Source organism: Rhinolophus sinicus, chromosome 7 (assembly GCF_057876585.1).
Source record: "Rhinolophus sinicus isolate RSI-liver-muscle chromosome 7, RSI-T2T, whole genome shotgun sequence".
In the NCBI taxonomy this organism is placed as follows: Eukaryota; Metazoa; Chordata; class Mammalia; order Chiroptera; family Rhinolophidae; genus Rhinolophus; species Rhinolophus sinicus.
The window spans coordinates 10,146,058-10,163,543 of record NC_142507.1 but is presented as its reverse complement, the minus strand read 5'-3'; the positions used below and the strand labels follow the sequence as shown (position 1 = coordinate 10,163,543).

At 38.5% G+C, this 17,486-nt stretch overlaps 1 protein-coding gene across 17 annotated transcripts in view; it reads right to left on the bottom strand.

The window, feature by feature from the left end:
• EYA1 (EYA transcriptional coactivator and phosphatase 1) overlaps positions 1-17,486 on the bottom strand; it is a 294,427-nt gene that overhangs the window by 45,952 nt on the left and 230,989 nt on the right. For all 17 annotated transcript variants that reach the window (XM_019726030.3, XM_074318728.2, XM_019726026.3 and 14 more), the window contains one exon: positions 5,252-5,341. In XM_019726030.3, coding sequence (XP_019581589.1) covers positions 5,252-5,341 — 90 coding nt within the window. The remainder of the gene's footprint in view (positions 1-5,251; positions 5,342-17,486) is intronic.

The following is a 17,486-nucleotide window of genomic DNA, read 5'->3' as shown; positions in this document are numbered from 1 at the left end:
TCTGCAAAAACCAATAATTTTAATCTCTTTCATTTCATTAATTACAATTTATTCCTTATTGCACTGCCCCAAACTCCTAGAAGAATGATGGATAATAGTGCCTACAGAGGGCATTCTTATTTTTGTTTCCACGTGCATGACAATTGGCTTCATGCACGTTAAGAACAACGCTGGCTGTTGATATTAGGTAAATATCTTTTATTCTGTTAAACAGCTATCTACTTGGACTGAACTTTCTGATGAACATCAGAATTAAGTCAGTCTCTGAATATGTTTTATATTTCTATATTTTACTTGAAATAAAATCAAGGCAACAGAATCTTGTAAAAAGTGATAAAGAGATAGAAACACTTAAAATTATTCATTACTAACGATAACGAATAAAATATGGGTATTGCTTCTTTTGGGCCATCAGTCACAATATAGTTAAATACACATTTATTATGTCTAAAAATCATTTGTTGCTTGAAAACCTTATTTTGCAACCTACACTGGGGGTGTTGATGTTATTTTTTGTTAACTAAGGAAATGGACAAAGCCAAGCAACCTACCTTAAAAATAGGGAGGCAAAGTCAACTCTTGTCTTCCATGCAGATTGAAACAGAAATTGATAATCCAGTCTATTCTATTCTAATAGATGAGAGTTCAATCTAACAAATATTAATTTAATGGTCAACATGTATAAGGTGATATTCTGGGTGTTATGGAGGATGTTACTAGCATTTAAAACAAAATGTGATCTTTTACATTTGCTAAATTTATCAGGAGACAATAAGTATACAAAAGTCTATGGACTGAGATGAAAATAGCAATGGGCTTGTATATGCACATGTATATGTCCATGGATACATTTATGTTTGGAATATAAGTACTGATATGCCCCCACATGTTCATGTAGCTAGTCTTGGCTTGTGGAAAGGATGGAAAGCAGAAAACAGCTCCAGCTCTTCCTGAAGTGTTTTCTTTGCAAGTATCTCCGAGACCCTTCCTTAGGCAGCAGGGAACCACAGCTTCCAGCAGCCATACCATGGCTGGACCCTGGGCATCAGAGTTTCTTCTTGTTTATCTACAGAGACTAAAGCACCTTCTAGGTGAATTATGTTTTTCAACTAAAAAAAAAAAAGTCAACTTCTGAATTAGTTTAAAATGTTTGCACTTTTGAAAGCATGAGCAGTAGGTCAGTACAGAACGCTTCACTGGAAATGGAAGCTACTTAGCATTGGCGTGACTGGTATTTTAAAGAAAGATTTTTTTTTCCTAGCTTAAAATAAATGTATAAACAAGAGACAGTAAAATAATTAACGGATGATAACCTAAGTTTTACAGGAAGAAAATATCATTGTAAATTGAAAGACTGAATTAAACCAAGGGGCAAATTAATTACTTTATAAAAAAAAAGAAAAGAAAAAAAAAGACATCATTATAGCTGACTTCCTTTAAGCTACGTCATTCCTCAGAGACTGTCCACAGCTCCTTTGCTTGGCCATTGACTCATCAAACCCAGGCTCTACGGAGATCAGAACCTTCTGTCCCAGGCCTTTTCTTAATAGAAAAGATGAAAACAAGGGGCTATAGGAGCAGGTACTTAAAAAAGAGACCTGGGACAGGAGTCTACATATCGAAGGCCCAAGAAAGGGCGAGAGTCTTCACGTCCTAAATCCTGACACCAGACCATCCTCTGGTGTCCCAACTAACCAACTCCCAGAGCACTAGGGGAGTAAAGGAGACAGCTCTACACTTGACCAGGTGAATGTGGTGTATACACCACCTTCCCTTGCCTGGGACTCACAGAACACAGAGGAGGGTGCCTGCTACTTCCCAACCCTGGTCCCTGCAGGGAGGGAGTGTGGCCTGAGAGCAGGTTCTTAGAGGCTACCACGTCAATGACACATAAGGATGACCACCGTATCACCAGGGAAATGGTATTGTTAGACAGAAAGAGAGAATACAACATAAGCGTACACTTGATTTCATCCATCAAGATATCCATCTGGATGAAATAGTTTCCTTAGGCTGTGGGAAAAAAATCTAGCAGGAGAACTGACCAACGGCAAGTTAAACTGAAACATTTATCGTACGCTGAAGGAAGGTCTTTCCTCACTCTGCTTGCAGACTGCCTTTCAATAAAAATCCGACAGAAAGAACTCTTTCTCCATTCAGTCAGAAAGAGTCCTACTTTACTAAAGACGCTGAAAAAAACAAAAAGACAAAAAACAACAACCCTCCAGTTCCATACTGTCATTCATAAAAAATGACTTCTGCATAAGTATCATCGTATCGCACACAGAGACCTTTCGGTAAAATGATATGCAGGATGTAAGTCAGAAATAGGAAAGGTCTCCAGTTTAAGCAGTACATGGTGGAAGTAAAGTCTAACTCCTTTCTGCTGGGGGAAAATATTATTTCCTTTGATAATTGTGTCTCCCTGACACTCATGTTCCTTAACATGTCAAACATTTTTATTGGTAAAAAAAACCCAGAAAATTTCTCCTTTGAATTTTTTTTCCTGCAGTGTCAACAAAATTAATTGAAACTGATTGCTTTTATTAAAAAAATGTCACTAAATGAGATGACAAATAGGCTTTTAAAACTCAAAATGGTCAACGCTTTTATTTCTTAAAGTTTAATTAAGATATTTTTAAATGATGATTCTATCCTAAATTTCCTAAACAATATCCTAATAATCATTTTAGGCACATACTTTGATAACACAAGGATTGTTACTGGAAGTCAGTCCCTCACATAGTGTATTTCATTGTTCAGAATCTCTTATAAGCCAAAGCTGTGAACTAACCAAATCCTACAGAGGGGTAGCTGGCAAAAAAAGTTAAGATTTTTTTTAAAAAATGAGGCTAAATGTCAACAATGAGAGCTCAGAAATCACATTGAAAGCTAACTAATAGATTGTTAATTTCCTTGAAATTACTTGTACCGCTGATCTTAAAAAGCTAAAAACATGTCATTTAAATAAATATTCATGTCCCTACCACAGCACATTGCTAACTGGAGTGTGAAATCAGGCATTACCACATCATTGCTGCCTGATGAGATAATTCTGGTTTTCTTAGGAGTATTATGCCAATACATTTATTTTTGCCAGGAAATAATTTCACTTTTTATTTTGAAAGAAACTAATATTTGCAATGACCAGTCCCAGGTTGGTTGAATTACAAAACTATAAACTCAAAGATGGAAATAAGTACAAGAACCAATTTATTTTCAGAATATGCAAATTTAGATCAAGTAAATAATTTCCAAAGACAGAGCCTAAATGAATCTTTCCTTTATATTTTTGCTCGTACCTTTACGTTCTTCTCGAGTACAATGACTGAAAATCAACTTTTGTAAGGTTTTAAGCTTAAATAATTTTTCTAGTGTTGCTTTTTAGGTTTGGTTATATTATACCTTCATTCTCTTTCCCCTTTACTTCTCCTAAGAAACAGTCCTCATACCCAAGAACAGAATCTGATATTTCAATTACTGGGGAGACCCCTAGTTATTCTTTTTGGTTTTTTTCTTTTTAAATTTGGGTTTATAGAAGAACTGCATCCTCTCCATCCGTAAACCAGAACTTTCAATGTATACTTTTATGTCAGATACTCTCTCTGTACAGTTTAGCATAAATAATGTCAGTAAACAAATAAAAATCTGGCTGCATGACATCAAAACTGAGTTTGGAAGTTTTTCAGTTTATGTTATAGTTGCCTACCTCTCCCTTTTCACCACACAGTTTTGGCACTGTATAGACAAGCTATGGCATTTTTAAGAAGGTAGAGTTTAAACACAATAGCAAATTACTGCTAATTTCTTCTTCATGGGTGCTATTAACACCTATTAACATCAATAAGAGGAACAGGTTGTACTCAAGACAAAATATCAGCCTAGTCTGTATCATTAGAAACAAATGGAAACTTCGGAAAGGAATTTGAACATGCTAGTAAAATAAGAATTTTTTTTGTGCTGTTCTCTTACGAAGTGAATCACAACCATAAATCAGAAACAGCTTGTGAAAATAAGTATGATTATTAAGCTTTTCTAAAGGCAATTCTGAACTTGTCACTCACTTGGAATATTTCTACCTTAAAACGTACTAATGCCTCACACGTAACTTCCTTAAGGAAAGCAAACACTTTAAAATGCAAAAAACTTTTGTATTTTACTCTCACTGTAAAAATAAATATTTCAGTAAGGAATGGCAAAAAAAAAAAGCACATTTAAATAATTTCATTGCACTGGAAGTTGCCAATTCGTCTGTGAGTGGTTTCACTGCAGATGAAAAGAAATCAAAATACAGGACAGATGTTGAACAAACCGCATTTAAGTTCTGTCACACACTGGCATTTTTCGAATGATTTTGGCTCTTCTATTAAGTAAGGTGCATTTTGCTTGATTTTGAAAAGGGAAACATCAGGAAATATTTAAAGGCCAATTGCTGCCAATTAACTTTGATCAGTAAAAGTTCTATTTGAATCTTTCAGACTCTTCTCCTGTCTGAAATAACAGACTTGTATAAAATCTAGCAAAACAACAACTTGATGACTAATGCCTGTTAGCAGCCCTACCACAAGCGTGCTTAACAGCAGGATTTAAATAAACAACTGTCTCTATTAAGAAGGGAGTGAAGTGTAGTTATAGTCGTTTTCTCAGATTGGAGATAGGGAGAACAATATTCCTTATTCTTAAGGAACGCTGCCCGCCGAGATCATTGGGTGTCATGGCCGACCCCACATTTAACTGGCCATCTTACGCAAGTTTCCCCCCAATTATAATGGACAAATAAAATCAGCAGCAGTTTGACATAAGAAATCCTCGTGCCCAGAGGCCTGACTAAAATGTCACCCAACCAACTGGGCGAGCCAGAGAGGAGAGCACCAACCCAGCATATGACAATCTGACCCGGCAGCCTATGCAAGGATCACAAATTCTGTGGGGTTCTAAAGGCAATCCATCTCAACAGTGATTATGGAACTGAGATATCCGTAGCTTTTGCTAATCAACAGTTGCATGTTTAAGACTCTTGACATCTAACTTTAATCCTTATCATCAGTCACGTGGAATCTAACCTCGAAACACAACAGCCCAAGTAAAGCAAAGCAATACCACGAAGGCGACATGCATTACCACATAATCGATAATGACTTTAGCTCATTATTCCAACTATATATTAGAAAAATATCATTCCATTATTGTAAGACCAGTCATTTACTTTCAGACGTGCAATGTGAAGCATGTATAAAATAACTGAACTTACTTCTAAGTCGTTAAAAAATAGATGTGTGTCTGCCAAGTTGAAAATCATTTCTTCCATGCGCAATCCAAGGGAAACTGAAGTAGGTGGATCCTAAAGGAAGAATTTTACAGGTCAAAAGTGTGTAGACTTCAGGTTACATGAAATACAGTGTCACAATGAGATGGAGTCAGTGTCCGGAAAGACCAAAAGTGACCCATTGGGTGGCTTGGGCTCCAGCTCCTTTTGGTGTGCATGATTTATTCTGTAGCAAACTTCAGTGACTTATTTTATTTAAAAAGTGCCCCCAAATGTTTTTTGCACTTTGCATAAAAGAAGAAACAACTTGCTGCTTAAAACATAACAAAAATGTAAAATCTAGGGTTTCTTAGACATATAAAATTGAGGAAATTCAGCTTCATGCATCTGTTTTAGGAGCACAAAAATCAATGCATCAAGAAGACATTGTTCATGTTATACCAAAACCCATTAAAAGTGTCTAAAAGCATTGTCCCAAATATCAGAAAATAGATACAAATGGGTTGATTTCAGAAGGGCAGTAAATACTAATTTTACTGCAGATGATAACTATCCTTATTATTTTTATTTATTTATTCAGATGGCCTGTCAATTTTCAGAATACTTGAAGTGGGAAGTGATGGTCATTCTGACCACCTGGCATCATGCCCAGCTCAGGGAGCTGATCCTGACATTCATGTGACACTATCCAGTCATCAAACAGCCAGTACCATACAAGAGGGAAGTACCAGCACTCTGAGGTGTCTGGTGACTTCTACCCAACGTTTCATACAACCCACATTCTGATGACACTTACTGGTACTGAGTCAAAATTGGGGGAATATGGGTATATTTGCAGGTTTTTATGGTGTTACTGCATTTGTAATGTATCAAACCGAGGAAGCAACATGGTTCACGGTTCATATCCTGCATAATTAGTGAAGAAAGAAAAAAATTCCGTAGAGGAAATATTCAAGCATGTGAGTTTTTCAAAGTTGTACTGGCATTCTAAAAACAATATGAACTTTCACAGGTACGGCATTTTATATTTTTCCAAAGGACGATAATTGCTGATATACTCTTTTATTATCACAGCCAACTTTTGGAAGAAGTACAGAAACTACCTGTCTCATCACTTAATCAGGGAAATAGTAACTAGAGGAATTCTTCATTCCTGTAGGTCACCCATCGGGCTAGGGATGCTTTGTGTGTCACCAGCTTTTGAGTCTTACAGTGAAGAACATTAAATCCACAGAAAATAAGATTCTTGCTGTCTCATAGTATCCAACATAAACATGTATGTTTTCTCTATTGTCTTCATTCCAAAGTTTAAGCCTTGCCTGTGTCTTACGATCTACTCACCATGTAGCCACAATCCATCATGCCCTGAAGTATTTACCTCAAGGGCCACCTCCTCATTGGGAAGTAACAGGAAGTGCCAGAAGAAGAGCCCCTGTCCCCGAGCTCAGGTCTTACCCTTGCTTTCTCACTTTGGTGTCCTAGCATCATCGAATAAATCAACAGGCCAGATGGCAAACGCATTGTTTTCATAGAATAGAGTAAAAAGATTCTTAGGATAAAAATATTTTCATTTGACACAAATTCTTAATCTGATACGATTATACATGTTTGTACACCTCAGAGAGAGCAGGGGCCTGAGATGGAGGTGGCAATGGAGATTCAACCCTGCTAGCCCCTCCCACCAACACCATAAGCCACGCCCACACCGCCAGCCCCGCCCACCCCACTAGCCCCAGGGACACTCTGCCAGCGCAGCCCAGGGTCTACTTTTCAAAAATCCCAGAGAAGGAGCAGAGCGGGGGTTTGGGAAAATATGGCCGGATGGCATCACTGGTCTCAATTCCTCTTCTGCCTAGGCCTTCTCTGCCAGCTGACTGACAGTGGGAAGGACGCAGAGAACACAGCATCGCCAAAAGTCGGGGGTTTGATTGGCAAAGGGTTTATACGAGGGCAGAGAGCAAAAAAAGACATAGAGGCCAAGTGAATGTGTAAAAGCCGCCTAGGAAGGGCGGATGAAAGCACTTCCCTCAACTTTCCTGTGTGATGATTCAGACTCCTTAGCATTCTCAAATTGTCCCTGTTTAAAACCATCTAAGATCTATAAAATGTCATAGGTTGAGAAGAATTAAAACAGTTTACAAATAACTAAAGAAAAACTCTCACTGAATCTTGGTTTTATAGGAAATTGCTCACTCACTTGAATTCTAAGTACCAGAAAGGGTGCTGGAAAAAGCCACTGCTGGAATATCCCCTAGAGCAGAATTAACCAGCGGGGGGAGTTGAAACAGCTGTTTCTAAAACAAAACACCTGACGAAGGTGTTTACTCCCTCTAGTTCAGGCCAATAAAAATACACTGACTTGTCTCATAACCAGGTCAATGAATCTTTTTATGTGGCAAGGCAGAAGAGACCACATTTATTTAATGGCCAATTCTGGAATTTATGTGCCATGGTATTGTTACTTTTGAGCAAGTATTATTTCTCCTTCCTATGGTTGCTTATTGATAGCTCCATCAAAAGAATCACTCCATTGTTTGTTAATATATAGCATTCTTGAACTGTTCTTCATAAATTAGAGTAATGGCTTGCTAGTTGGAATACTAATAAATTTTAAGGGCTTGTTCAGTCTTGTGGTCAAATACAACACAGATGTTGGCCTTATTTACCTTTTAATGTTTTTTTTTTCTTTTGTTATTAGCTTTCATGCCTTAACAGTTTTTCTACCTGCCACTCCACGGTTATTGTTATGAAATATTTACTGCACTAAAAGAACAGTTTAAGAGTTAACTGGAATGAGAGAATTTTAAATAGGAGGGAGCTGTAGTAGACAAGGCAGTGTTTCTCAAACATTTGTTTTGAACCACAATGCACAGTAAAAAAAACACATTTTATACCACGATCTAGTAATCTCTCTCTCTCTCTCTCTCACACACACACTCACACACACACACACAACCACACACACAGTTGAAATAATGTAAGTTTGGCAAAAGAAGATTTTCTTCACTGTGTGGGGTACACTCTGATATTTTCCATTTCCTAGCCCACCAAAGCGCCGCAGTCCACAGTTTGAAAAGCTGAGCCCTCGAGGACACCTACTTCTGATCTGAGAGATAGGAAAACAGTGTGTCAGCCGTGGTGATTGGCTTGTGGTAACGAGGCTGGCAGGGTGTAAAACCATCTCACCCACAGCGTTTTACCTGAGAGGACACCAGCAGAAGAGCAGACAGAGACCCTTGTGCACAGCTCTGCTCACACATTCTAACGCTGGTGCTCTCATATCGAGGTTCGATTTTCGTTTCCTCTTCTAATAATCTTTTCATGCCTTTCACATTTTAAAAATAGGTCCGGTACAAGTCAAATGTGACAACAACTTACACTGAACGGATAATAAATGAGTCATAGCTTGATGGCTTATTTTGGCATATTTAGAAGAAGAAAGAAAAAAACACATTTTTTAAGGCCAACACTGAGACATTAAAATCACCACGTCTTTGGCTTAACCTTACTTTTCTTGCGCTTTACAGTAACGAATTCCAGAGCTGCAGTTCGGAAACGGTTGCTTTCAAAACACCATATTTTGCTATATCACTTTTGAAAAATTATAAAACTTTGCCTCCACCTCAAAGAGGTTTTAAGTAAACCTTTTTGCCAAATATTTCCATTCTTCTCTGAACGTGACCCCTCTGTGGCACTTGCCACCACCATCTGATCTCTTCTTGACATTTTTCCTTCCCCGGTGCCTGTCACATCATCCATCTTTTCTGGGCATCTTCCTAGAATCTGACTGTCCAGGACCTATCCCTTAAATGATGCTGGTCTCTGGCACTGTTTACAGCCATCCCTCGTTCTATTCACCCTGCCACACAGAGCCCGGCACAGTTGTGCCTTCTCCCGCCACCCCACTCCCCTCTATTAAATTAGATCTCAATGATTTACCCACATACCAACAACCTATTGGGCATTTCTACTTGGATGCCCCGCAGAGCACCTGACGCTCAGTGTGCTGCAAACTGGAGTCCTCGTATTTTCCCTGGAAACATACTGTTTTCCTTCTTTGGGAGAATGGCACCCTCCCAGCCCAAACCTTGGCATTATTCTAAACAGCCTCTTTTGACCCCCACACCAAATCAATCTCCACATCTGGCCACTTGGACCTGGACTTCACGCCTTCCTTATACTCACCACCCTTTATTTTTGCCCCAGCCATGTGTCTCCTTTGTAGAAGTCCATGTTAGGCTCTGGCTCTATACGTGGGGTCTCCCCATGCCCCTTCCATTCTCCTGTCTCTTTCTAGGGAACATCCCAACACCTCAACAAGTACGAGAGGCCCCCAAAGTGTCTGACTCTTGCTAACCTCCCCAACATAGGATCTATGTCTAATTTTTCAAACTATTTTTTTAAATCATGAAATCTTTTCTTTAAAAGATGACTAGGCAGAGGACTGATGTAAAAGTGAAGTGTCTCTCATGGAAGTCCCCACCCAAGACCATAACGAAAACGGGCACACAGTCAGTCTGCACTGTTACCCACATTCATCTACCGAGGTGCCCAAGCCTGCACGTTCATGTCCAGCGTCCCTGCACAGCTTCTCCTGCTACCCCTGTCAGTCCATGTCTCCTCCTCCCTGATGCTTCCCAGCCAGGCTCATGGGCTGCTGCGTCCCACAGCTGCGTGTGTTGTCCTAAGGGGGGGCACAGCGATACCCCTACATCCTTATCTCTGCATCCTTGGGACCTAGCGCAATGCCAGGCACAGGGGTTTTCCCAAAGTTGGGTGGAGGAATAAATGAGTGAAAAGCAATATACAGACAGTATTTCAAATAATCCCAAGGAAGAAACAATAAAATATTAATTTTTATCTGTAATTAGTTGTTAGTGTTCAGTGTCGGTAAAACAAACAAACAAACAAACAAACAAACAAAAATCCTAGATCCCTACCTTAGGAAAAACAAATGGACATCTGAATCCTAAACTCATTTTATCTATAGAACATAGTGTTAAACATATTCATTAGCAATGCCTGATGAATTTGTACCTGGTTAAACTGCAGCGCATTCTTAGAATACTTGCTTATAAAACCTTACTCATCTGCTTAATGAAGTGGACAATACCAGCAGAAGATCAACGCACAATTATTTATTTTTTGAAACTCAATAGTGGCATGCATCGCATCATTCTGCAAAATATATTCTTACGTGTTCTGAAATTTAGTTCCTTAGTAAAAATTGAATAGTCAAGTGAAGAGGCTCAAAAAGAGAAAATATAGTCAACTACTTTGTCATCTACATTGCTTAATTAAGAAACACTGTACATTTACTGTAGCTTTTATGCCCAGGAAATTCTACTAGTGGAGACCTTCTTCTCAAGCTGTTTTTTAGCCAAACTAAAATAAACACATCCAACACCACACCACACACACACACACACACACACACACACACACACACACACAAATGAATTTAACCCTGTTCCTAAATTATTTTGACATTATATTGAATTGCAAATATATTCTTAAATTAATGAAAATAAAGTAAAAGAACTTGTTGCAATGCTAGGCTGTTGTGGGCTAACCCAAGACGATTATTTCTATTGAACAGAAGGCAACATTAGGTAGAAAAATTAAATAACTATGAAATCTGCTGAGGGTACACCCAGGCCTAAAACAATTGTTTTGCTTTTATCCTCTGTCAAGTTATCTTTAATTCTCCTGTTGCCTCAAGATCGTTTTCTCTTGCTTCTAGAACAGAGAACTGCCCACAGAGAGTAAAGTTATTATCATCCTATACCGAGATCACCAGTATCAACCATCCTTAGTCCATTGTCATTCTTTTCCTGTGTCTTTTTTCCCTCCAGCCTGATCACTGCTGTTATACTAGATATTCGTGTCATGAAAATGTTTAAAAAGAAAAAAAAAAAAAGAAATTCTAAATAAAATCAGCACATAGAAATGCTGGAATGCCATTAAATTCAGTCTCTAGAGAGACTTATGTCCACCGGGGTTGAATTCACATATTAAAAATCCATAATCTGGTTTGAAGTGATAAAAGGGTGTCTGTAAATACATGTGGACACTGGTACACTGCTACACTAGGATATGGTCTCTTGTCGCCTTGTTTTGTTTCCTAGATGAGCTAGGGCATTCGATAAACGTGAAGCATCATTAAAAATGCATTTTGTAGTAAGCCTGACCCATAGCAATTAGAAATCTGACTTTGCCAAGACTCAACCACCAGATGCAGAAACTGTTACTCCTGCAGGCTGTTCAATTGGCTTCACACTTCCGTCTGGTAATTCTCTTAGGATGACAAGTTATGAAACTGAGCTTAATGACGAAGCCATCCAGCCCATCTCTCCCCTGGACTAGGTCCAATACTAGTCCCCACACAAGGAATTATTAGCAGGGGCACTCTGCTGCTACTTGGAATAGACATTTTAAAAGTTTCTTCTAAAATAATTGTGCCCATAACCTACAGGCAAAGAACTCTTGCATGCTGGGCAGAGCACCAAAAAAATGCACGCTTTCATCACGGTCATGCTACAGGCTTTACTTAGATGAATTACACTACATCTAAAAATTTCTGGTCATCAGGGTCCCAATTAACAGAGTGAAAAGGCAAGCTATGAAATGGAAGAAAATATTTGCAACTCGTATATTCCATGAGAGGCTAATATTTGGAATGTCAAAGAACTCTTACAACTCAACAACAGCAACAAAAATCTAACTGAAAAATGGGCAAAGGACCTACATGGATATTTCTCGAAAGACGACAATACAAATGGTCAACAGGCACATGCAAAGATGCCCAGTATCATTAATCATTAGGGAAATAAATCAAAATCACAATGAGATACCACCTGACACCCATTAGGACTGCTACTATCAAAAAGTGATTATGCAAAATGAAATGAGCCACTCACAAAAAGACAAATACTGTATGATTTTACTTATATGAAGTATTTAGAGTTGTCAAAATCATCGAGACAAAACATTGAATGGTGGTTGCCAAGTGCTGTGGGGAGGAGAGAATGGGGAGTTGTTCAATGGCTAGACTTTCAGTTTTGCAAGATGAAAAGCGTTCTGGAGATTGGTTGCACAACAATGTGAATGCATTTAACACGATGGAACTGTACACTTAAAAATTGCTAAGAAAGTAAAGTTTATATTAAGTGTATTTTATCATAATTTAAAATAAAAAGTAACGAGAATTAGAGAAAGGTAACTGTTGATTAGACATATAATATTAGGAAATTACTATTAATTTTGCTAGATTGCTAAGATACTGAGTATCAGCTACTATTTCTATTCTAAAAAAAAATTTTTAATGGAGTCCTAAATACCTACTGAAATATATACAAATGAAATAATATGGTATCTGGGATTTGCTTTGAAAAATAATCCTAGGACAGAGCAGGGTAGGGGAAGGCTGTGGTAAGCATACAGACACAACAAGATTGCATTGAACTTGATAATTGTTAAAGCTGGGAGAGGTCACACTGGGTTTCCTTATACTACTATTCTATCTACTTTTGTATATTTTTAGACGTTTCTGTACTTAAATTTTTTTTAAATGTATAAAAAATATTCACCAAGACAAGACTGGCTGTCTTTTGGTGGTAAAACCATGGATTAAAAATATTTCTTTTGACAATTTAAAGCCCCCTCAAATCATACTTTTAAAATGCCAAAATAAAAAAAAAAAGAAAATTAAGTCAAAATTGTAAAAGCCGTGCAAAGTTCCTCAGCATATCACTGTTTGTTGAAAAGAAAGTGTGACGACTTGCTCGGTAATCTGTACCCAGACTTAAGTGAAATTTAGAATATACACAAGAATTGATGTCAGACCCTGCTTTGCCTGTATGAACGCAACTAATGTGCAACCTATGGGATGTTCTTTTCTGGAAAACCAGAGGAACTTCAACATTTATATTGAAGCCTCAGGACCTATGTCTCATACATTCAGGAACAGCAGTGTCGCACTGCAGTGTTGACCAGCTGCGAAGGACACTTCCCCGGGTCATTTAAGAAGAGCAGTAACCCTAGACACACCTCACTTAGGGCCTCTGGCCTTTATTTTTTGGTTGTACAGCTCTTGGGATCCTGACCTGTTTTTCTGGTCCACAATGCTAGTGTAATCGTTTGACATCCTATTATGGGCTATTTCTTACTAGTTCAATGATTGGAGCTACTAAAGAATGCTTGTCATGAATAATACAGGAAGACTTCTGAGCACCATTACTTCTCTGGAGATTCTGCGGTTTCCCTCTTTGTGGATTTAGAGTGGCATTAGTTCAGAATAGTTTTGCCCCAACGAAGAACTGCTGTTGAAGATTCATTCATTTCCTACCAAAAGTCTCCTTTATTAATTTATAAACTCACAGGAAGCAGGAATTACAGCTAGGCTTCTACTACTATATGACTATGTATGAGGTTGGACAATTAAGTTCGCAAACTCATCCTAGAAAAAGCGCTCCATACCTCATTGCTGAATATCACTATTGTCACCTTTGAAGTACTCCCCTTGGGAAGCTTTGCCCTGACACCAGTGCCTAGTCCACCCTTCAAAGCAATTTTGGAACTCTTTTTCTGGAATGGCCATCAGAGCTGTCATCGTATTACCCTTGATGTCCTGAATGTCATCAAAATGTCTTCCTCTCAATATTTCCTTTATCTTCAGGTAAAGAAAGAAGTCATTGGGGGCCAGATCAGGTGAGTAGGGAGGGTGTTCCAATACAGTTATTTGTTTACTGGCTAAAAACTCCCTCACAGACAGTGCCATGTGAGCTAGTGCGTTGTCTTGATGCAAGAGACACAACTCATTGGCAAAAAATTCAAGTCATCTAACTGTTTCACGCAGCCTTTTCAGCACTTCCAAATAGTAAACTTGGTTAACAGTTTGTCCAGTTGGTACAAATTCATAATGAATAATCCCTCTGATATCAAAAAAGGTTAGCAACATCATTTTGACTCTTGATTTGGACGGATGGAAATTTTTTGGTCATGAAGAATTGGCTGATTTCCATTGTGCACTTTGACGCTTTGTTTCAGGGTCTCATTGGTATCACACGTTTCATCACCAATGATAACACGGCCCCAAACCTCGTCTGGCCTCTCCAAAATGTTTTGGCAAACTTCCACTCTCCTTTGCTTTTGTTCATTGGTGAGTTCCTTTGGGACCATTTTTGCACACACCTTCCTCATGCCAAGATTTTTAGTTAAGATTTTCCTAACTGTTTATCTATGTTTACTTGGTCTGCTATGCTTCTCACAGTCAGCCAACAATTCTGACGCACAATTCGATGAATTTTTGCAATGTTTTCGTCAGTTCTGCTCTTTACTGGCTGCGCTGACCTCTCTTCATCAGTGACGCATTCTCTCCTCTCAGAAAAACATTTAATCCATTTGTACACTGCCGTTTTCTTCATGGCATTATCCCCATAAACTTGGACTAATGTGTCCCTGATTTCACTTCCACTCTTGCCAAGTTTAACAAGAAATTTAATATTTGTTCATTGCTCTAATTCAAGCTCAGACATCCTTGCGACGGCACACAAAAACACGCAACAATAATGAACGCCACTCAGCAAGACACCTCCACATGTCAACATGAACACAGCTGCGATACACTGATATACCAAGGTTATGAAACCTTACTGAGCTGTTTGTACAGTGCTGCCAACGTAAGTGCATAGTGGCAAGTTCGCGAACTTAATGGTCAGACTTTGTAAAATGCCAAATATTAACATTAGATCTTATATAGTCCAAAAAGAACTGTAAGTCATTTGAGTTTTACTATAAGGACAACTAAAAATAGCACCAAATACTAATAAGGAAGCAATATCTCTTTATTGCTTAGATAAACCAGTAAAGCATTAAAAGAAAAAGTTGTTCCTATTTTTAATATAGCTCTGGTTCCTATTTACACACCCTTGCACATTCTGCCCTTTTATTCCTTTTCTTTTACCATCTTATTTTTCTAAATTGAAAAAGCAAAAAAATTTAATGGTTAAATAAATCAAGCAAACACATAAGGCAATATAAATTTGTCCAATTTAAATTCTTTATGTTGAGACCTTTAAGAAAGATTTTAATACCCAAGTTAGTGTTCTAATTTTAGACAGCTCCAGAATTCTGAATTAGTAATTCAGAATTCTACAAAGTACGTATGGTGTTGGGAATCTGTTTTCCTGAAAGCCCCCCACATTAATTTTGCTTTAAATTTTTTATCTATTACTGTTTTCAATTTATAAGTATGTTTTAAATAGATGATAAATGTCTTTTGCCTCTCCAGTTGAATATGTACCCCATTACATCTGTGAGATGAAATCTACACAAACTCCTAGAAATGGCTCTTCTATTTTGGATTAAAAAAAAGTAGAAACTATCGTGTTTTACAAAATTGTTATTTAAAGGGCTGGCCCGATGGCTCAGGCAGTTGGAGCTCCATGCTCCTAACTCCGAAGGCTGCCGGTTTGATTCCCACATGGGCCAGTGGGCTCTCAACCACAAGGTTGCCAGTTCAATTTCTCGAGTCCCGCAAGGGATGGTGGGCAGCGCCCCCTGCAACTAAGATTGAACACGGCACCTTGAGCTGAGCTGCCGTTGAGCTCCTGGATGGCTCAGTTGGTTGGAACACGTCCTCTCAACCACAAGGTTGCCGGTTCAACTCCTCGAGTACTGCAAGGGATGGTGGGCTGCACCCCCTGCAACTAGCAACGGCAACTGGACCTGGAGCTGAGCTGCACCCTCCACAACTAAGACTGAAAGGACAACAACTTGAAGCTGAACGGCACCCTCTACAACTAAGATTGAAAGGACAACTTGACTTGGAAAAAAGTCCTGGAAGTACACACTGTTCCCCAATAAAGTCTTGTTCCCCAATAAAATCTTCAAAAAAAAATTGCTATTAAAGAATTAATCTTATGCTAGAAAGTGTTACTAGAAGATGGTTCAACTCTTTCAGAAAGTGCAACATTCTGAATGTGTGGATAAAAGATAAGGTTTCTAAATTCTAGCTGCCTTGGTCCTATGTGGGCAGCTAAAGTCTCCAGTGACAAGCAATTCCTGAGAGTTGTGGTGACTCAGGTGTGATACTAACACTGTGGGCAGGTTTAGGAGGATTTGTTGGTCAGTGTGAAAATCTTGTAAAGTACGCTCAGATCAACAACAAATCTTTGGGTGGTTATCAATCAAACACAAGACAAAAATAAGAAGCACACAAAAAACAAACCCATTTTGGACCCTTTCAAGAATTCCTCATTTAGAATGCTAATATTACAGCCACAAACAGGGCCTGTGTGTCATTTAAAATAAATCCTCCCCATTCAAGATCTTTTGTTTTGGAGAAAACAAAGCTGAAAAACAAGAATGGGCACTCAGCGGGCTTATTTTCAAGGCCCCATGCTGGTTGCTCACAAGGAAAAGGATTAAAGATAAGATTAGAAAAGTAGCTCCCTTATCTGAGAGAAGAAAAGAAATATATGCTAAAATGTTGTTTCTTTCCAAAAATATTACTAGGAGTGTTATGTAAATGATATGGACAACCTTTGAAACCCAAACGTTCCACCGATTACCTTCCACCTCTCTAAAGTTATCAATGCCATCAATGAAATATTAATTTTTTACAATTGTATAAGGTTCTGTCACTGAACAGCTGCTACAAAATGCCAAATTTTAGGAGATGGGTGTAGTTCTGATGCCAATTAAGAAATAATCTGGAATACCATGAGAGAGTGTAGACACATGGAATATAAATCACGGTTGAGCTACTGGCTGATTAAAAAAAAAAAGCCAAACTTGTGGGGAGGCTGATCAAGTCATTTTTACTGATTAGATATGTGACAATTGACTGCTTTAATTTTCTCCTTACTTAAGAGACTCCCTTTCAACATCATGAAAATAATAGCCAAGTAGAGAGTCAGAGAAAGAACCTCACCACTCCAAAGATTAGTTTTGATTGTGGAGAAAACCCCGTGAGCCCCAAACATGGGACAACTGCCAAAAAGGGGTACAAAGAGGGAGGAAGAAGAAAGTCGGAGCAACCTGGCCAAATTGGCCTCCACTCATAGGGGCCCACGCAGTGCCAGCGAAAAGGCTAAACAGCTAAATCCAATCAGAAGACCTATCTAGGTTTCATTTGTAACCAGTCTCCTATCTCTCTCTCCTTCCTAGGGTTACAGACATTTTCTTAGGCCTTTATTATTTCCTACCAGGAACACTG